The sequence below is a fragment of the Pituophis catenifer genome, unplaced genomic scaffold (genome assembly GCF_029215685.1).
Source record: "Pituophis catenifer annectens isolate HBS135680 unplaced genomic scaffold, rPitCat1.0.hap2 SCAF_6, whole genome shotgun sequence".
Lineage (NCBI taxonomy): Eukaryota > Metazoa > Chordata > Lepidosauria > Squamata > Colubridae > Pituophis > Pituophis catenifer.
Window position 1 is genome coordinate 45,552,266 of NW_027256886.1, and position 22,609 is coordinate 45,574,874.

The following is a 22,609-nucleotide window of genomic DNA, read 5'->3' on the forward strand; positions in this document are numbered from 1 at the left end:
AGATAAACTTGGAGAAGGTTAGGTTCACTAAATCCAAAATATTCTCCATCTTCTAGAACATTTCTAAAGTAGGGAGTTTTTGTGTTAAATTTCTTCCTTCCTTCCTATTTCAGTGATAAGGGGTCAGATTAAATATGCATACACACACACACACACACACACACACACACACACACAGAGAGAGAGAGAGAGAGAGAGAGAGAGAGAGAAAGTAAAACAGAAGATATTTTCTTATATCCTTTTGCTCTAGAAATCATGGAGCGTTTCATCATGCCAAATGTAAAGAACTACACACCTTGTAAAACAGATATAGGCAAGTCCTGATATATGCTTCATATACAGTATGTGTCACTGCTTTGCAGTACTTTGCAAAAGGTAGCAATAACAAAAGCCATCGAATAAAAATAGCCCTATATTCTGCTATATTTTAGCAAAATAATACATGTTTTATGCCTCAAATAAACAATCGGTCAAATAAACAGAGGCTGAAAAAATTTATGTGCCTTCTCAGATGTAAATGTCTCATTGCTATGAAGTTCAAAAACATTGTCTAGTAAAAAAAGCTGTTAATTGTTTTTAAGCATGGCAAAAGTTATAGATTAGAACTGAATATTTGTTTTGATGAGTGATGTTATTTCAATTTCCTGAGTGTTTTTCAATGATGTCAGCCAGTTAATGTTGAACTAACACAAAATTCATAAGTTTAATATTAGTCTTAAAGCACACTCCAACAATGTCAGTACTTTTAGGTACAATTAAATACAGCTCTACTTTGCTTGATTTACGATGAAAAATTATTGGAGAAATCTTATTCTGGTTTTTTATAATATCCTGCTCTTACATTACGTAAATAGACCCCTTGATTATTAAAAAACATTAAAAAAGAATGACTTTTTGCTTTGCTATAAAGAAAAACAGGAATGAGCTTCAGAATTGAATAGGATAAGGATTTAGAAGAGGAATAAACAGGCATACACATCAAAATAAATGAATTAGTTTACTTAAATCGTTTGTGGCCCCAAGCATGTTAGGTTAAAGCCAGAACCGTTTCTTTAGATATGAATTCCCCATTGTTGCATGCTTACTCTCTTGTAATGTCTAACACTCCAATCTTTCCAGTCTTTGAATGGGACGGGGAAGAGCAAAACAGGCATAGAAAAGATTGCCTAAAATTGATAAAGGCCTGATAGCCCTTTAAAGCTGACCAGGTCAAGAAACCACTAAAAGGATTCTAAGAATGTTACTTTACTGTTGTAAGATACTATAGTAGCAGCATCTTGAATGTTTATTGTAGGATATAGTAGCAGCATCTTGAAAGTTTTTCTGTTATAGTGAACAAAATCAAGAGATGGTAGTTTAATGGATTGATCTTGCTCCTTTTTTTAATCTTTGTCGATTTTTAACTAATTTAATATCACTATTTAGTGTTTTAATATTTTTATTGTTTTTAATGATTGTAAGCATCAAAAGATGGACGGCATATAAATTGAATAAATAAATAAATGGATCAGGGGTGGGTTCTACTTACCTTTACTACTTGTTGGCAACGGGAGCGCGTGCTTGCGCGCTCGCTTAGCTCCCACGCGTGCCTTGCTTCTGTGTATGTGCAGAAGCTTCTGCGCATGCGCAGATTACTTTTGATGACATAAGGGTCAGTGGGCGGAGCCTCCTGCCGGTTTTACTACTGGTTCTATAGAACCAGTCCAAACCGGGGGCAATCCACCACTGAAATGGATTGAAGTGATGATAAATGCCATAAACAAACCAAATAAAATATGATCTAAGTCCATATTTTCTATGCTATTGGGGTTAAGACATCTTTTCCTTTTCTTAAAAACTTTTTAAAATCCAACTATGTACTCAAATATTCTTGTCACTGTATCAGCGAAACTGGTTCTAAGAACAAATTCAAAGCATAGCTTTCAGGACTGTGTAGCAATCTTCTTAGAGGTTTCACACTGGAGCCTACTTATTCTTTCCCAATGTTGTCTCCTGTTTTAGGAATTTGCTGTTTGAGAGGTTATGCAGAAGAGTGACCAAAATGTTTACAAGAGATTAAACATGTGTTGTGGCATTAAAAGAAAGCAAGATATTGCATTCCTTTTTTGAACAACTGATAACAGAACTGAAATATTTTCCTCACCTTCGGTTACCTTTTCCTTCTCTTAATTGCAGATAGTGAAATTATTCCTCCTGATTGCCTCCGTCCAAGATCCTTCACAGCTATCCGCCGGCCCTCATTGCGCAGAGAGACTGAGGATACCCGTCTATCTGTAAGCCTTTGTGATCTCAACTTGCAGGAGGACAATTTCCAAGTCATGACAGCCATGTGTCCTATTCCACAGAATTCCCTCAACTCTCAGCATTCCCACCTCCTCCCATCTCAACTTGAAAGCGATCTCCGCTTCCATCAGCTCAGGGGAGCCCATATTAAAATTCTGGATGACCAGACTGTGGCCCGTCTAGACCATGCTCGAGATGAGAGAACTTTGGTTTTTACCAACAGGCCGCTTAGAATCAATGAGACTATATTTGTCAAAATCAATAAATCCAACACGTCGCGTACTGGGACACTGTCATATGGGGTAACCACTTGTGATCCTAGCACCTTGAGACCCAGCGACCTTCCTTATAACCCAGAGTCTTTAGTTGATCGAAAAGAGTTCTGGGCAGTCTGTAGAGTGCTGGTGCCTCTCCAGAGTGGAGACATCTTGGGATTCATGGTGAATTCAGAAGGAGAACTGCACTTGAGTCACAATGGAGCAAGTGCAGGCATGCAAGTATGCGTGGATTGTTCCCAACCATTATGGATGTTCTTTGGTTTACATGGAGCAGTGATGCAAATTCGTGTCCTGGGTATGTTTGTCTCTTCTTATATGCATGCTGTTATTTTGTCAGTTAATTAAATGACCAGTAGCACTAAAATACTGTACTGTGTAGCAAAGAAAAAGTTCTTTCTTTTATGAGATATGTTAGAAAGAGAAGACTAAAAAGGCATATTTGTTTTCCAGTCCCTTCAGCTTCAGCCAAATCTGCAGATGGAGAAGATGTATTATTTATTCTGACATCAATATCACTTTCCAGTCTTTCTTTTCCAATACCAATAAAATCTACCAAAAATAGTTTGATAAAGACCTCAATTTACAAAAAAGTGATAAGGAATAAGACTTAAAGAAATTATTTTTGTGATTTATGATAGTAGTTTCTTTGCATTGTACCAATTTTGTGATGGATCCTATTGCAGTTTCTCAAATTTCCAAATTTTCTGTATCTACAGGTTTAAGCAGATTAAAGTTACGTTTAGCTAAAGGAATATAATGACTATGGACTTTTGATACTTCTACAGTAATTGGCCCGGAAACCAAACTTAATCTAATTCTTATAGCCGTAGCCCTAAAGTATTCCTTCATCTGTAACTGTAATTATAATAATATATAAGAAACATATTTTCTATAGGTTAATAATTTGGTGTAGTTGAAGTGAATAATTTTTTGCAAGTGGGGTTGACTTTTCAAAAATAAATTTTCATCCTCCACAGATGATACAAATTGGGACAATGGTGTGATGATGTCTTTAGAGTGCTGAATTTGCTTTGCTGAAGTTGTTTCTAAGACGTATGCTAAGTCTAGCGATGGCTTAAACTATAGATTTTGATTATTGCTTACTTTTTTTTTTTTTTACAACTATGCCATCTGATGAAGGTTATGGACCACAGAAAAAGGATTGCAGTGCTGTATAGTATACATGAAGTTCGGGTTGTCCTCCCTTGTTTCAAGTCTTGTAAATATATATAGCAAGAATATATACAATGTTTTAGACAAAACCCAGGGATATGTGCTCCAGAGTACTGAGGAACTGGAAGAGTTAATAAGAAAGGAAACAGACCATGAAAGGCTAGTGCTCAGTTGCACAAGGGTGGAACTTTTTAGATGCTTTTTTCTAAAAGGACTCTGTAGACTCCATACAGGATATTAGACCTATTGCAGAGTCTGTCCTGCTAAGCACATATATCAACTCTTCTTCATATGTAGTGTAGCTGGAATGTTTTTCAGTTGTTCAACAATCACAGGCATAGTGCTATGCTTACCACTGAAACAGCCACATTTCTTCTAAAATCCCTCTTTCAAGATTATAGCAGTCTCTTTTAAATAGCAGATTAGAATGACTCCATCACAAGGAGAGTTTGGCAGATGCAAAACATGAAGTGTTTTTAATGAATCTCTTTATCTCACATTTTCTTTCAGGTGCTTTCTCCAGGTTCTAGGAGCAATCTTTTTAATTTGACATTATGGAAAAATGGTTTTGTTAAAGAGACAGAAATTTAGTAGATCCATCTTTTGAGGCAATCCAAAGAGATTTGGTGGAAATCAATTTCGAAGTAGCTTTCAAAGAATAGGATTCTAGCATACGCCATCTGCCTCTTAGAAAGGAATTAGCCAAAAGTGTGAAATATTGACTGACCCTATCCATCAGGTTCATGTTGCTCTTTTTCTTTGCATGTTAGTCATATATTAGTAATGATAATTTTAAGATACAGATATTTCTAATAAATTTAATCTTCAAATTTCATTACTATTATACATTTGACATTATACAGTGTCCTAAATTCGTCTTCTATGGCAGCAGCATTTAAAGTAACTACTGTAAATTTGAAGTTGCTTTGTACCTTGTGACAGTGGAACATTTCCTTTGTAGAGACCCATCTATCTTCTGAAAAAGCTTAGAAGTTTCTTGTTCTATACTGTATTTTTTTTATTCGTTAAGGTGTTTTTGCAAACCATATCAACTTGTTTTGGTCTGGAATAAGCATTCATATTGTTAATAGAAGGTAGAAAGCAAAATAAAGCTAGTTCAAACTGAAGTTCAATTTAAAAAATGTATTCAGAAATGCATTTCAGCGTAACATTTGAATATCGTAAGTGATGGAATTGAAATAACAAAAGATTTATTTTACTGCAGAATCTGACCTTGAGATTCTCAAGTTATCTTTCTCAGAGATTTTCAAAGGTAACATGATTCACAACTTCTTCCTTGGATGATGCTTTTATATGATTACTCATTTCTCTCTTGATGTTATCTGTGGTTTCAAGACAATAGATACAGTCCAGCTGTAGTTTTAAGCAATGAGCTGCATTAATAACTGGTTGTCCTGGATAAGGCTATGCATTGGAAGGGCATCTTGATTAGTTGGAATCAGGAGCATTCCTCCCAGAGGGTGCTATGGTTCCAGAAGTGTTATGTATCAAGTATGAATGAGAGCCTGTAAGTTACAGTAAAGAAATTTTCAACCAGTATGTAAACTTTAACTTTTGTACCTCTGTGAGAATAGAAGTGAATAACTTTCAGACTCAGAATAATAACATTGCCTTAGGTGAAACAGAATGTTACTAATTAGTGAACTTGTTCCCTTAGTGTTCCCGACATCTTATCCTTGTATAGAATAAATTGGATACATGGTGATTTATCATCTTTCTGAATGTATTTGTTAATTGCAGGACATATAATGTATATTTATTTCTTCCATGAATACCAAAGTTGGTTGACTTTTCTTTTGCTTTCTTACAAGAGTGACAGAATAGACTAAACTTTTAAATAACTGCCAAGTTTATACTTCCAGCGAAATGTGCAATACAATAACACATTTTTATTATGTTTACATTTCTACTTTGTTCATCTACCTCCTCTACAAAAAAAATCACTCTTTGTGTACTTGTGAAATCAAGGATTTTTGAAACTGCACCCAAGCTGCCATTACATTGATATATTAGGACTGCAATTTCTAGAACTCCCAGCCAATGTGAATCTCAGCCAAATTGGAAAATTACTGCACTGCCATGCCTGATGCATTTCTTTTTTGAAAGTAAATCTCTTTAAATCATTTGTGACACTCCAGAGGTCTTAATTCATCCTGTACATCCTTGCTATGGGATAAGCTTTAGTTGACTATAATCCACCATTACTTTGCAGACAGCAGAGAATTCATTAATGGTCAGTAGATGTGACATTGATGAAACAAAATGTTCTTATCATTAGCTTACAAATACCAGACCATTTTAGTCATATGTAACAACTGTTATGTAAACAGTCACAATGAAAAAAGACAATTAACACTATTTGTACCTTAAACATTTTATTTCCTTATGACCTCATTATTTATTGTTTCCATATACCACTGGAAAATCAGTGTTCACATATTCTTTCCTACAGGATAATACTTCCTATATCTGGTGAACTTTTAAAGTGCATTTTTCTTTTGTTGCAATAAACTCTCATAATTTATTATATATGGTGCAAGAGGGCACAGAAAATTGTGACTAGTGGTCTATAATTTTCTAGACTGGATGTGGCGGGCTTATCCTTTTGAATCAAATTTATAATAAGGAATCTTTTTAAGACTTTTCCTATTCCCCTGGGTTTGGGGAGGGAGTTGGGGTGGAAGGGTTGTTTTTTTTTTTTTAAAAAAATGTGACTAGCTCAGGAGCCTCTATATTAATCTGCAGAATTCTCCCAGTGTGATATTAGTAATTAAAACAGTGGATCCGAGTGGAATTATTTTAATTTCTAAAAATCTCTGATTCATTGGAGTTATTGTGGAAAAGAAAATAAGGACTTGTTAAATGAGATGTTATCTCATTTAGGCCAAACATGATTGGAAGGCTTTTAGTTTCATATTTTGGGTTGAACATTTGTAACTGCTGTTTAGTCTTTCTCTTTGTTGTGTGTATATTAACACAACTGTCCCTTGCTGTCATGTTTACAGTATACAGTTTAATTCTTTTCAACTGAACATATTCTGAGGTAGGGAAGCAAGGACAGGGAGAAAGTGTGGCAGGTCCAGAACATTTGGATAACACTTGCTGGACGGAAGAGAGCCTTGTTTATACAGGGCTATGAATAGGACTGCAGCAAACCATTCCATGATGCTGATAGGGACAGAAGAGAAGTTGCTTAGAAGCAGTAAGGAAACTATTATGTTGGAGATTATTCTGAGCTGACCACACTGTTCACATCTTGTAAGAATTTCCCAAATCTCCATGATAAGTTAGTATGGCTAGAATAACTTCATTGTTCATTTCAGATAACCACCATAACCCTTTTTTTGCAAATGCTCCAAAGCCTCCAAGATAGCGAGCATTGCAATAGCAGAAAAATAAGCATTGTCTGGCAATACCCTAGACTTTAAATACTTGATGTGTGACAATATCTGCAGAAAATTAGGAGTTGAGATCATTATTTCCTTTCTGCATTAGACACTATGAGGTCAACACAATTGATGCCTGTAGTTGGTGTGCAACCCATTCTTCTACTTTAAACTTATGTAGAAACAATAATATGCTTGTTCAATAAACCGGAGTTAAAAACCAGACTACCGTGTCATATCATGGGTTAATTGGAATTGCTTCAGGAAGTTGACATAATAACTTATCATAACAACCAACATTTTTGGTTGAAAATTTTATGTATCTGGATGAAATTTTCTGAATCATTTTGAAACATTCAAACCTGTTCCATTAGTGGAATGGCTTTTGGTGAGTGCAGGTTTAGTTTTAAAGAAAGCAAGATGAGATTTCTTGAATATAAGTTGTCATTCAATTTATGTTGTTTTTTTAATTGCAATAGTTTTCATTATTTCAATGCAAATATAGATATATTTATCATTATGTCATGAAATTTGGTTCCAAATTTGACTAACAAATGATTGGTGCAGACTTCTCCAGAATGGATTTGTGAGAGGAATTTAATCCTTTTCTTCCAGTACAATAGGGGTGTCAAATTCGTGGTGTCATGTTGTCATCACGTGATGTATCATGACTATTCCCCCTTCACTAAAATGGGGGTGGCCATGGCAGTGTCATGCATCCAGGCCTCAGGCCACGAGTTTGACATCACTGCAGTACAGTCTTCCCTTCCACATTTGCTGTTTGCAATGGGAAAGTGAAGCCAAAACTGCACAATATGTTGCTTTCACAAACTTGTTGGCATCAAACCTTTGTAATCTGAATATGACAAACCTGAGTGTATTCCAAGGATAAGGACCTTTTCCACTATCTAGTTGGAATAATCTCTGCCCATCTTTGAGTTTTGCAGAAAACTATCCTGATGAGACATCTGTGTCTCTAATGCTGATCCCTCTCTTGCCTCTTTTCAAGTCAGCATCAATCAGTCACCTGACTTTTCTCAAAAGGGAAAGGGTGGCAAAGTCAGATTTTATACAAAGTTTTGTTTGGATCTTATTGGAATAAGTGTGAGAGTGCTACTTTAAGGTCAGGACAGTTAAATAGTACTTTAATGTGTCTTATTCATGAACTTAATGAGTCTTTAAAAATAACAGCCAGGTTGACAATAAAATGCCATCTCTCAAGCAATGTTGGGCAAGTTCATTATTTTCAATTGGGGCAATGCAAGGTTCAGGGAATGTATAATCTAGAACAGATCAACATTTGCCTGCAAACTGAGTCTGCTTGTGAATTTGGTGGGGAATAGTTACTCTGGCTCATATTTTAAGCTAGAGGCTATTGTCTCCCCATTCCTTTCCTCTTTCTCATTATTGAACTGATGGTAATCAGTTAACATTTAAAATTATCTACAAAAGCAGAGCCATACTGACTGCCAAAAGAAAATAGTCAAGAACTCCCCAGATTGGCCAAAATTTGTTGTTAATGAATGGTCCATTAGAAACAGCTGACTTTTGTCAGAACATTGTCTTCAGTGATCTTGGCATTTTGAGTCGCTTTTTTGATTTTATTGCCTTTCCTCTACTGCTTTCGTTTTTAAAATGGTAAAATTAAAATGAAGGGATAGTTTTGTGCTACATCAAGTAAGACGAGAGTTGAAATAGTTACTGTAAATTCAGTTTATTATTGTGAGCTCCATTTTTGAAAAACTGACTTGTGAATGTGATTTGGATATTTAAGTATTTACTGATTGATAAAAGACATTATGGAATATAACTGAAACTGTAAATTCCACATTACTGTTTAGATTTGCTAAACTTTAATTCACAAGACTGCCCTTATATATTATTAAGAGATTCACAGAAAGAAAAACAATTGCAAATCATTTTGTGAAGGATGAAGTATAAGCATTGTCGTCAGAAGGAATGAATTTTTTTTAAAGGTACAGTGACATTCACATTAAATTAATATAGATTGTAGATAATATAGATGGTGTGATATTGTTTGATACCCTTTGGAATCTTGTCCAGGCTGTATTTATACCTGCCTGTTTTCAAACTTGTAGTTGACTTCCACATGTAATGATAGGTATGCACTCTTAACTGGGAAGACAGGCCTGCAGCTCTCTAATCTTTGCTCCAGTTGTTAATAATGGAATTCCAGTTGAATTGTGATTGTAACCTTTATCTGACTTGCACAAAGTCAAAAACTAGAAGAAAGTTAGAACATAGTGTGGGAAGAAATATCCATCTGGTTCAGTTCCAAGCTGGCAGAAAGACACTGAAAACATGGAGGCTGATTGGAAAGATGGTTTAATGATGAACAGAACCACCAAGCACATGGTTCTGGTGCAGCTGAACACATGGAGTTGAGAGTAGGTAGCTTTTATACCTTCACTTGTCCTTCCTGTTCCTCTGCAAGGACATGTTTTCTATTGGCTATTCAGACTCCCATGGGGCCATGTAGGGGTCATAGCTGACTTTATAGGCAAAGTACAAACCTAAGTGTTTGTCTGAGCTAAGTTTGGTTGAAGTTTCTGAGGGTGATGAAATGAAGAGGCTTATGTTCTGAAAGGGTGTTGGGCAATTCCTTTTTTTTTAAATATATGTTTTATTAATACATTTTTATATCACATTAAAAATTCCATAGCTATCTGAACAGTGTGTTGTCTGGGCACAATTAATTTTAAGTAGAAATGCCATGTTAATCAACATTAATCATAATAATCATAATAAACATATCAGTAATAATCGCAAAATAGTAATACAATTAGTTTATCTATCTTATAAAGTTTTCAAATACAAAAGTTCTTATTATCTTTTGGATCTTTTTAGATTCTAATCTCTGATTCTGTTAATTAACCATTGGTAAGTCCCATGTCAAAAAGTATTCTGTTTCTTCCTTTTCTTTTCTTTTAACTGTCCATCTCACCACATTCTAATATTTTTTATAACACTTTCATCTGTAGGGATCTCTTCATTTTTCTATTGTTGTGCAAACACAATTCTTTCTGCCATTAATACATGTAAAATTAAATATATTTTCCCTTTGTCATACTTTCTGGTAATATACCCAACAAGAATATCTCTGGTTTGAAATCTATATGTTGCTTTCTCATTTTTTCTAGCCAAGTATGTATTTTAGTCCAATATTTTTTTGCCTTTGAGCATGTCCACCACATATGATAGTGACAGGGTTCCAGCCACTGCCCTAATTAAATCATGAGCCTCGAGCCAAGTCTCAAAAGAAATCCAGTTATTTATTATGAGCTTCATATCAGATGACAGGTAGTATGAACCTGGTATCTGATTGCACTTCCAACTTTTAGCTGATAAATTTTCATACATCTTTGCTAATATCACTGGTGGTAGATGCCATCTATAAAACATTTTATATAAGTTCTCCTTATAGGCCGTTGACATTGTTAGTTTACAATTTCTATCCCACAGTTTCTGCCATTTATCTAATTCTATTGGGTAGCCAAAGTTTTTAGCCCATCTTATCATTGTTTCTTTCACTTGTACTTTTTCCAGTTTAATACTCAGTAAATAATTGTATATTTTTGACAATTAATTTTTCATCTGTCCCAGGGGTGAAATGCTCCTGGATAGGACCGGATCGGCCGATCTGGTAGTGATGATAGCTGGTAGTTTAGAGAACCGGTAGCGATGGCAGCTCGAGGGTCCACCCACCCGCCCAGAAATCAGGAAGTAACCTGGTTTTTTGAGCCTCTGCGCATGCACTGGGGCCAAGAGGGGCAGTGGTGGCAGCACTGCATGTGCAGCCCCGGGACATCTGCCCTCTCTCCAGAGTGCTGCTGCCGGCCCAGAGCTTGTCTTCACCTCTGCAGCCCACTGGCCCCTCTTGCCCTTCTCTTTCTGGGTGCAGTGTTCCTGCTTGTTGGGCCACTTCCCCGCAGTGCTTCTGCTGGTGCCATCATGCAAGCCTCCCATGAGGAAAAAGAGGGAAAAAAGCAAAGCAGCTGCCAGCTTCAGGAAGTGGCTCAACAGGCGGAAGCGACATGCCCAGAAAGAGACTCCGGCCTTGCTCCGAAGCCACCACCCATTCGCAGCCTGCTCACTAGCCCTTCGCCTTGGGTCAGAGCCATGGTCCAGGGACGCGCCATCTTGCTGTTAACTGAATTCCTAAATATTTAAATTTCTTCACTATCTGAATATCTGTCTTCTCCACCAGCTCTTTTTTTTTCTCTGTAACATTTTTGACTAATATTTTAGTTTTCTCTTTATTCATTTTCAGTCATGCCATTTCACCATATTCTACTATCATTTTTATTAGCTTGGGTCCAGTTTTCTGTGGTTCTTCTAAAATAAACACCAGGTCATTTGCAAATGCCTGTAATTTGTATTTTTCTTTTTTTATTTTCATTCCTTTTATTTCTGGGTCATTTCTAATACTTCTATTTAATACTTCCAGTGTTAATATAAATAGTAAAGGGGGCAGAGAGCATCCTTGCCTCGTTCCTTTCCTTATGTTAAAGTTCTCTGTCATGTTCCCATTGACCATCACAATTCCTATTATGGCTTAATGGCTTTGTCCTGGTTTGGCTCTTGGGTGACGATATTTGCTTATGAATAGAGCAGTTTTTAATAAGCTCTTTATCTCTTAAGTGCTGACATCTAGTGAGGGCTATTAAGAAAAGGTGGGGTTTGCTTTCTCCCTCTAAAAGAACATGTTTCTCCATTACTCATCCAGGGAAATATAATATTCTGCCTTTTTAATATTTCTCAAAATATTTCATTCTTCTAGAAGAGGGGTTGATGCTAACTTTCTACAATAGAATAATAGGATTGGGAGGGACCTTGGAGATCTTCTAGTCAAGCAGGAGACCCTCTATATTCTGAACAAATGGTTGTCCAGTCTCTTCTTGGAAACTTCCAGTGATGGAGTTCCCAGTTCCTTTTTAATTTACCATGTTTCTTTCTCATATTATTCATTTTACTGATGGGTTATTTATTTAAGTAACAACAACAACACTATTTGTGCACTATTGAAATGCTGCAGCAATCTTCTTGTCTTTTACCCAGCTTTCTTTTAACCTAGATGAAAAGTATTAAAAAGGCTTATTACTTACATGCCTGCAAAATATGTTGCAGTACTTTTTCATTTTACACTATTTGGGAGCTGGGGTGAAATCTTTCTGCCTCAAATGACAAATGGAATAATATACTATGGAACCTGTTAAACAATCCAATAATGTAGGTAGTTCAGGGAACAGAAAATAGTATGGTAATATAAAAAACAAATCTGTGAGACTTTACACAGGTGATATTCCGCGTGTCAGGCTAATGTTATGGTACTGTGCGCCTAGACCCAGCAAACAGTATTGAATTAAACATAAGAAAATGCAAGAAATGATTGGTTGTTGTATTGCATATAAAAGTTATAATTTGTATATTTAAATATGATTTGACTTTATATAGAGAGAAGGAAATTGGTGCTCACATTTAGCATCATTTCTATTTTCCTAGGCTTTTAATGAGTTTGAATTGTATTTTAATTCATATTGTTTTAGACTTTGAATGACAATCTCACTGTTGCCTACTTGGCATTTTTTCTTTATATTGTTTTTATTCAAATAGTACTTTTTAATATGCTTTTCTGTGCATAGTGCTAGACAGGGTATCTTTGACTGGAGACTTAACAAGCTGAATTTGAGAGTTTAATACGCTAACCATATGCTTTATTGATGAATAACATTTTGCCATTTGTCATTCTGTTCATTGAACGTTAGGATGTGAAAGTAGCTAAAGGTTATATAAATACGCTATGTAAACAGAAATAAAGTGATATAGACCAAAAGGACTATAAAATCTAAAGCAAATAAAATGCAGATATTGGGTACAGGCTGTTTTCTCTCTCTCTCTCTCTCCCTCCCTCTCTCTCCCTCCCTCCCTCCCTCCCTCCCTCTCTCTCTCTCTCTCTCTCTCTCTCTCACACACACACACACACACACACACACACACACACACACACACCACCTGCCTATTTTTGCTCTCACTTCACACACCAGACTTTTAGCATACTATCATGTTAATTTCTTGAGTTTCTCTTAAACAAAGGAGAAGACAAATAGTAAGAGCAGAGATGAGAGGGAATAAACTTTCCACCTGCCTATCATATACTTATATATTATCTGCTTCCAGAATAATCAGGCCAGTATGTGTTCTAAAGCCAGTATTGTTTCCTATCAATTGCACGAATTAATTTCTTACTTATTTTATTACAGAACTTCCCAAACTCCCTTTTTTAATTATAAAAAAGTTCATAATTTTTTCTGTTTTATCCAAGTGGGCTGTAGCACTAGGACTGGCTCAAAGAAATTCAACAAACTTTGCAGTAGAATGAGAATGTGAACACACATGTGCTTGTGCTCCAATTACAGCATAATAGGGCTATTTGAACTGCTAAATTATATTACTCTCTTTTACAGGTTCTACTCTCATGGCAGAACATCTGGCGCCATCAGCACCAAGCTCACCCACCTCATCTCCCAATTCATCTTCCATTCTTTGCAATGAGGTTTCTGATCCTGTCCTATGTATATCTGGTTCTGGCCCACTTGGCAGCTCAATCAGTGGTGAGTATTTCTCCCACAGCACCAAGTTGCATCCCTTCCAGTTCTGAATATTTCATTATCTTGTAAGACTGAAAATCCATAGTCTTTTTTTCTTTTGATCACTCACAACATACAAGGAGAAGGAGTTAGATTTTCCCCCACCAAAAAGAACAAAGAATTCAACATTTAAATGCACCATATTTTAACAAAAGGAAGAATTCAAAATGTATGTAATATGGAATTAGCAAGAAGCACCATCTGTGGAGGCACAGGTACAGTTCAAATGACTTTTGGTGCCATTTAAACATTTTGCATAACAACTTCCTTAATCCTATGCCTCTGACTACATTAAATGGGGTTGCCAAATCTGAAACAGGATGACACCAGGTTAGCTTAATCCTATGAAAGATTGTGCATAAACAGAATGCTTTTGGAAAAAGTGTAGTTCCACTAAATAGGGTGGGAGTTATGGACATAATCTCTATATTTTAACCTTTGGCGTAGAAATTCTAGACTAGGGCAACTGTAAAGCTGATTAGGGTTTAAAATTTAAAAAAGTAAAAATGTCTTTTATTTTGCAGGTACGGCTCCAAACTCTCCAATCAGTATGCCAGAATCCCCTCTTTCCTCTTCCATCTCAGGATCTTGGAATGATGAGTGTACTATTTGCTATGAGAATATGGTGGACACTGTGATTTACTCCTGTGGACATATGTGTCTGTGTTATACATGTGGGCTCAAACTCAAGAAGATGGCTAATGCCTGTTGTCCTATCTGTAGACGTGCCATCAAGGACATAATCAAAACCTATCGCAGCACTTAAAGTTGCATGGCAGAAGGGTAGGAGCTAGCAAGAGGATCTTCATAAACTTAACCAGGACAAGGAAGGTGGGAGGAAGTGGTTCCCTTCTTTAAATATGTAGCTAATTTTGAATGTGGTTAACTGTGGGTACAACCTCCCACCTGAAATTAGAGGGCTAAAAATATCTTCTTTTCTTGTCATCTGACAAAGTGCTCCTGTGAACATTTAATATGTGTAGCCAGCAAGAAAGGCTGGATTTCATGTCTACCTTTCCTTGGCTCTCCATTGCATTTTCACTGTCCTTTCTTTCTAGTTGGATGTTACAAGGATCAAAGGAGAAAATAATATGAAATAAGCAGATTTTCATGTTAGATTAAGTGAACTAAATGAATACTTGGAATGAGTACAATAAGGACAAATCATTTCAGTGCTAGAACTACCTTGATAGGCAAGAGAGCGCCACATAGGATTCCCCCCCCGTTTTCCTAATCATATCAGTGGCTGCCATATTCTACAAAAAATTATAATGCAGCGCATGCTGCTACTAAGGAAGATTATGCTTGGATTGGTTTTTCTATGCTGTGCTGTGCACAGAGGGCCAACAGATAATCGTTGACCTTGATTCTACTTTCTATAGCTCTCCTCTTCTACTTTTTCAAGGCAGAAGCTGTTCATATCCCAGAAGCATGATATCAGTTCCTTCTTTAATCACCTTCCTCTTTTACTTTTATTTCCAAAGTTCATTACACTAGAAAATGGTGCTTTGGGAAAATGATTTCACATGATGTCAAAGCCATAAGGATGAAAGTTGGCAAAGTTTTATTTTTAATTTGTCGTCAGGACATCCATTATCTATCCCAGGTTTGAAAGGAAAGAAAATGATCAGTTGTATAATCTTTTGCCAAAATGAATGTGTGTTACAGAGCTGGATTTATATTGTTGGAAGGAAAAGAAATCAGGACCAAAATGGATTTTAGTTTTTATTTGCCTCTTTGATTTAATGAAGGATTCATATGAGAAGAACATGTGAAGAATATGCTAATTTCACTTACTCAGAGAACCATATGGATCCTTGGCATAATTGAATTCTTAAAATATTTTTCTGTCTCCATTCACAAGTAATGTCATATTTTATCTTTCATTTTCAATAGTCCATTGTTTTTTTATTTTTAGCTGTTCCACTTAACAAATCTTAAATCAGAAATTGCATTTCACAATTAATATATTCCAAGTGAGCTAACTATCCTGAGATGGTTGATTGAAAAATGACAACAATCTCATACCCTAGGTCACAATTTCAGTTCCCCAATATGGACAATACAGGTTTAGAGGGTGAATTAAGATAGAAATCTAAGAAAAATAATAATTGACATGCCATTTTTCATCCAGTCCAAATAATAATGTTTGTGCTGAACACTTCTAGTTCATATTTTACAGTGCAGAGATTTTGCTGTACTGTATGATTGACATATTTTATAATTAATAATAAATAATGCTTCATAGAACCCCCCCCTCCATCTTATATGATAAATTGGACCTCAGGATTCAAGAAGCCACATACTCTACACATTTGATATCTCAGTAAGTAGAGAAACTGCCATTTGTTTTTTTCGTCTACTATGATTGTGGAGGACTACCAAAATACTCAATTAATTTTGTCTATCTTTCGGCTTCAAATTACAATAGCCATGTGGTGTTTAACAGAAATGATCAACTCATACTATGCTAGTCCTATACCCCCACTGTATGAAATTAATCCAAGTGCTGGACAGTAGTTACAAAAATCACCTTGAATTGTTGCAAGCACACAATCACTTAATATTGTAGTCTGGGAACCAGCAAGGATCTTGTCAGTATCAATACTGATCAGAGCTAGACAATTGGTGCCCTACAGATGTTTTAGATTTTGATTTTCATCCATTCTATCAAGAATGGCCCAAAACAAGGAACTGTAGCAACTTCAGGCCCAAATAACTGGAGGACATAAGCTTGCATCTTTGGCCAGATCCTTATAAAGGGAACTAATGTGCAGCCAGTTAGGTTTCATGCTATAGTTCAAGTCCTACGTAGATGGAAAACTGGTTCAATGGGGTGAGAAATATGTGCCAGCCCAGACATTACAATTAGTAGCAACCTTTGGCCAGCATGACTTATGGTATTGGGTGATGGATGTTCAGTAGCATTTTCAGGGTTCTAGATTCTTCTCTCCTATGTTGCCATCCAAGAAACTTGTTGCTAGACTAGTTACAATTCTAAAATGGAATAATTAATTGTAAAGTGTTTGCTTGTTCCAGGAAATTCTGAAAGGATTGTGTGCTAGGTTTTTTTTTTTAGTAATCTCAGAAAGCACTGGGTTATTTAATGTAAAGTGGACATTAAATTTATGCCACTCAGCTCAGGAACTCCACCTTGCTGTGATATTGCAAAGTTATTTGAATCAGGAATTTTTGTTCCAGTGATCTGAGTAATACAGCTGATAATCCATGCCCTATTGCTTTCAATGAAAAGATCTAAATAAAGAATTCTAAGTTTAGATTGCAATCTTAAGCCACTTGAATTTGGCAGCGTTTCTGCTGAACTCAGTGGGACTTAGTTCTAAATTAGTACTGTTAGGAATAGATTATATGTTTCCTGCAAAATTCATAAAGAAGCCAACATCTTATGTATATTTGTGGAATCCTACAAGTACAAAATAATGTTTGAGTTGACAGTTAGGTAATAACAATTTTTTTAAAAGATAGTATCAATTTTCTGGGCAAGAGTTAATGATGGCATAAGATTTCATGCAGAGCAAATTTGATCTAATGAAATTTCTCTAAAGGAACATGCCACATTACCACTCAATAATATTTTCAGTTATATTAATGGAGAAAGCAAATCTTCAGACTTTGGTCTGAAAAAGGCAGCAAAAAGGATTTCCTGGGCATCAATATTTATAGATTTCTTGGTTATAATTGGGGATTTCAGAGGTCTGGCAACAAACCAGCAACGGCCAATCCAGGCAACAGTTGGAGATTATACATAATGTCATTTCATAGGTAAAACTATTTTTGGCCGCAAAGATGTTTAGGCTAGCATGTTTAACAACTTGTAACATTATTTATTTTTTCTCCTTTTTACGGAATGCTGTTTTGATAGGATATGATGTTTGGGAAAATTTAACCATAGGCTTTGTGCTTAGCAATTACTTAATATATTATGTATAGAGTAGTTTGTACTGTGCATGGGAAAATATTGGCTTCATTAAAAAAAGTGCTAGGAATTTACTAATTAGGACTGTACAGCATTTTGGATTCAAAGGGGGAATGGGTACTTTGAAGCACATTTAGGAAGTCAAATATCATATGTGATCAAATCCTTAAAATAGCTGCCTCTTTAAGTAGAGCATGATCCCAGAAAAAGACATAGCTACTTTAATGATACTACTTTAAGGAGCGTTCTGCAATTGGTATGTGAGTGTTCCATGTGCCCAAACACCTTTTGAATCCAACATGTTGCAAGTCTCGTCTTTTACACACTCCCTATATTTTACATGCAGTTTTGGCTATTAAACAATTTTGTAGACAAAAGCTAGGGAAAATGTGCAAGAAAGGTATTATGGTCCGCTGGATTTCACATTTGCAGTCCAATTTATTTCATCCTCCATTTGTTTGAATTACATTGATTTCTTTCTCCACTGAGTCTAATGGAAGATTGAAGTAGTCTTCTGATTCTTATAATGGTCATTGATATTATTTTATGAATATATGAGAGAGACCTCCCAGAATTAGGTCAAAATAATGGTCTTCACTTTTCATACTACAGTTTTTAAAAAATGCACAAGCACAGCCTGAATGATATCAAAATTAAAAACGCATCTTTGCACACTAACAATTTCTCTGCACTCTTTCTCATCGTGTCCTTTGATATTTCTATAAATTATGCAATAAGTTGTTCCTCAAATCCTTTTCTAAGTGCAAAAGTAAGGCTTTTAACTAAGCAGTTAAAAAAAGTCTAATAAAGTTTTTTGTTGGTGCATTCTCATTCATTCAAATTCCTATTTCTTCATATCGTGGACATGAATGAATGGGGCATGTAGGTGAGGTGGGGTTTTTTACACCTCTGATCTCCAAACAGCTAAAGATATTTTTTTTCTATAGTACAGAGTAAGTTTAACCCTTAATTCAAAATTGTGCATGTGTAAGTCAAAGTCTCTTTTGAGTTTATGTTGTCCCCTGGTGTCTTCCTGGATCATGCATACTGATTACTTTGATTACAGAGTGGAAGTGGTTTTCCACTGCTCTTTCTAGATTTTTTTAGAATAGTCTAGTCTAGCCATAATGCTATCTATTAACTTAGTATGCAAGTTTCTGAGCTCAGAAAAGATGCCAGTAAGTTATGTCAGTAAGAATGACATAATTTTCAAATTAGTAATTAGTTAACAGTAACCAAAAATCTGAAATAATGAATCATGAAAAGTTTTCACCTTATAATAAAATGTGTTAGTCTTAAAAGTTGTATCAAACTTTTTATTGGTTTTTGCCCACTAGCATTTGTCTCTTTTAAAGAAAGTGGGATGTTAGTAACATAAGGCAATCCAAAATTGTTTGACACCAAGGGAAAGAAACCTTGGTTTAATTAATTTTGTTCTCTCCCTGTAAACAGTTGAAATACCAATTGTTAACAACTTGTTATTCACTGATCCCTAAATTTCTTCAATATTTTATAAAAATGTCTTCTTGACCACTTGTCTAATAGTGTGGTTCAATTCAATTCCTTCTGTTTAGCTTATTGTACTAATTATATCACACTAAAGCAAACATTGTAAATACCTATGTTGAAGAAAAATTGCCAGCTTGTAAGCCTGCAACCATAATAATTAAGAGATAAGGAAAGATTGTTTTGACTTGAAACTATGGCCTGTTTTTCCCCCTTAAAAATAACATTAATCCCCCAATTACCAATATCCCCTGTAAATATCTTAACATATTTTTAAAAGACTTTTTAAAAAAGAATCCAAAGGTACAAAAGGTAGGAAGAGCTTATACTAGACACTAATCCTAGCCAAGTTGCTTTGAGGATCTGAACATGCTTTGTTTTGTGGCCTTCTGGAGCAAAACTAACATATCCCACTGATATTGCCTTCCTCTATTATATAATTTAAGATCAGTTCGGCTTTTTGCCAGAGTCATGTGGCTGTTTGTTCCAAGAAAGCATGGGAGAGAATAATCACCAGAAATTCCAACCGCAAATGCTCACAGAACAGAATCACAGGAAAATAGTAGATCCCTCTGCTTTTCTCACATGCGCACATATAGATCAGAACCCAGTTCCTAAGAACCTTGTCTATTAAGCTGCTTTTTCTCCACCTCCCCTCCATCAGCATCGTTTTTGCACATGGAAACCAAAAATATATTCGCATGGAAAAAAAACTAGCTCAGGATGGTACTTGGGAGCGAAGAGAAAGAAGTATTAGAAAATAGGGACTCTTCTCTTAACCATTATTATAAAGGTAGAACTTTATATACTGATGACCAAAGGTGGACAGCTAAGAGGAGCCAAAAAGGAAGATGAAGCAAAGGCTTTTTGTGCGGGAGAGGAGCATTACACAAGAACAGCAGTAAACTCAGTTTGATTTCTTTGCCTCTGTGTCCCTGTGTAAAATCTGAAATAATTCCTGTGATTTAATGTCATTGACAAGAACATTTCAACTTTTAAATGCTTTATTTATTCGTATGTTTGTGTTTTCAAGACAGATATAAAAATCTGTTCTATTCAGTGTGACAATTGCATAGCTGTAAATAAAGTTGATTTAGGTAATCTGTGGAATTGCAGATGTGGGCTGCTTGTGACGTACAAGGTAAGTAAGTGTCATGGGAAGAGCCTGTGAGTACAGAGAGCTCCATGTAATGTTACCTGGTCATAGGTGCAGGTATTTGCGTGCACAGGTGTCACATCACAAAATTTCAAGGAGCTGAAAATTGTCCCTACTGTCTAGTCACGTCTTGATTCCATACACATGTATTTGCATTTTTTTCCTGAAAGGCCCACGAAGTATGGAACTAAAGTCTATGGTTGCTGTGACTATTGGGCACACACTTTCAGAAAAATAAGAAGCCACAGAGTAAATTGTGAGGTACTGGTGGGGTCTATGGTGCTTGGAGCCCTTGAATTGTCTTTCATTGAGTAAGGATTTTCAGGCGAAAGTACAATATAGAGGCAATTTTTTAATGGGAGTTTATTTTCAATTAATTTATTTCCGAGGCATAAAGAGTCTTATTTTTGTTTTGTAAAAATGACATTTTTGGAGGTTTTCTTTCTTAACAAGATAATGCTTCTAGTAGAACAACATATATGTGACGGCATTTTGATTACTTTCTACATATCTAAATTTTATAGACTAAGACATTTATCATCACTTTGACAAATCAAGAGCAGATATTTGAACTGCATGGTTTGGTGTTCTGTAGAAATTAATATATTGATAAATAATATCTATACATGAGGAAGTCTGTGTAAAGGTGTCTAGGGTAAAGTTTCATTTTTGTTTTTTTAATAAATGTATTTCCTCTCAGAACTAATTCTAGCTAAGTTGTTTTGAGGATCTGAACATCCTCTGGTTTGTGGCCTTCTGAAGCAAAACTAAGACATCCCACTGATATTGCCTTTCTCTACTATATAACTTAAGGCAGTATATTTTGAGCACCTTAGATGGTTTTCCAGCCATGCATGAACAAGATTAGCATTCCTTACCTTTTAACAAAGTTTCTGCAATGTGCAGTTAGACATCATGCTGTTAAGGATTTCTCAGTATTGCTCTTTTCTTATACCTCATGTCCAAGAGCCTATTGACTAATCTTATTGTGCACTTTACTTAAGCTTACAACCAGTTTGTGAGTTGTTGACACTCTCCCCATGCTTATCATCTGGTTTCTTTAAAATTCCTGCCACATATTTTCACTTCATGCATAAAACCTACAGAACAGGCAAGAAATAACAATGCAAACATTAATGTTGAATCACTACCATCTAGTGGTTATTTTAATGATTGGCATATGACATTCAGAATTACTGATAAAAATGTTTGAAAATGAAGGGACAAACTATCTATTACATATAGAATATGTGGCACATATCTTGATTTTTTTCTCAAAGAAAAACATATGGAAGGAAATGATTAACTGTTGGTTAGTTTCTCTTAAAGGGATTACCATTAAAAACTGATATTATACCTTCTCTTTCCATAATATGCTAGTTTAGTTTAAACATATGCTAAGTATTACAATTTTTGGAATAGCAGCTTGGAGATTTTAAAAATAATTATTACATTTTATACCACAAATCATCAGAACTGCACGGCAGATTGCAATTAAACCAATTTAACCTAATTGAAAAAATAGCTTTTGGGTGAAATCTGTTGCATGACATTCAGTATGTAGTTTAGTCCTAAATAATTGGGAATTACATTTGTGCTATTATGTGTTAACTATCACCTACTGAGCAATGAATATCTTTGTTGCTGCATATTTGTAACACATAGATAGACTAGGTGAGAACTACAGAACATTTCCATGAATAAAACCTTTAAATAAGTAGTTGATGTGTTGGTCTCCAAGATGCTACAACACTCTGGATTGAATCAGGCATATAAATTAGTCATGTATACACTCATTCCGAGTTATTTTCACTGGATTTATGTAAGCATGACTAAACCTGGATGTACTATTTTATTTATTTGTTAAATTGTTTTTGTTTAGATAAAGATGTACTTTTGTGGACTAAGGTTGTGGTATGCATCATCTGAATTGAAGATTGCATCAAAAAAAAAACCCCTATGCCATAATAAATCTACTATATGAATATTTAAGATACCAGGAGAAAGCTTGTTTCTCCCCATATGTAATCAGAAGTGAACTGGCTTTTCTCAGACTTCACCAATGACTGACAATGTGAAAACTTTATTTTAAAATATGTTTTGGACTGTTGACAATGTATATGCAAAGAATAGATCTGTATTCATTGGTATATATAAAACAACAAAGCTTTTTGGTGGAATCTTAGATAATCCTTTCTATT

At 35.4% G+C, this 22,609-nt stretch overlaps 1 protein-coding gene across 1 annotated transcript in view; it reads left to right on the forward strand.

Annotated features, from left to right (window-relative positions):
- NEURL1 (neuralized E3 ubiquitin protein ligase 1) overlaps nt 1-14,575 on the forward strand; it is a 103,907-nt gene extending 89,332 nt beyond the window's left edge. Inside the window, exons 4-6 of the mRNA XM_070945878.1 lie at nt 2,176-2,856; nt 13,627-13,773; nt 14,334-14,575. Coding sequence (XP_070801979.1) covers nt 2,176-2,856; nt 13,627-13,773; nt 14,334-14,575 — 1,070 coding nt within the window. The remainder of the gene's footprint in view (nt 1-2,175; nt 2,857-13,626; nt 13,774-14,333) is intronic.
- Nucleotides 14,576-22,609: the final 8,034 nt, after the last annotated feature.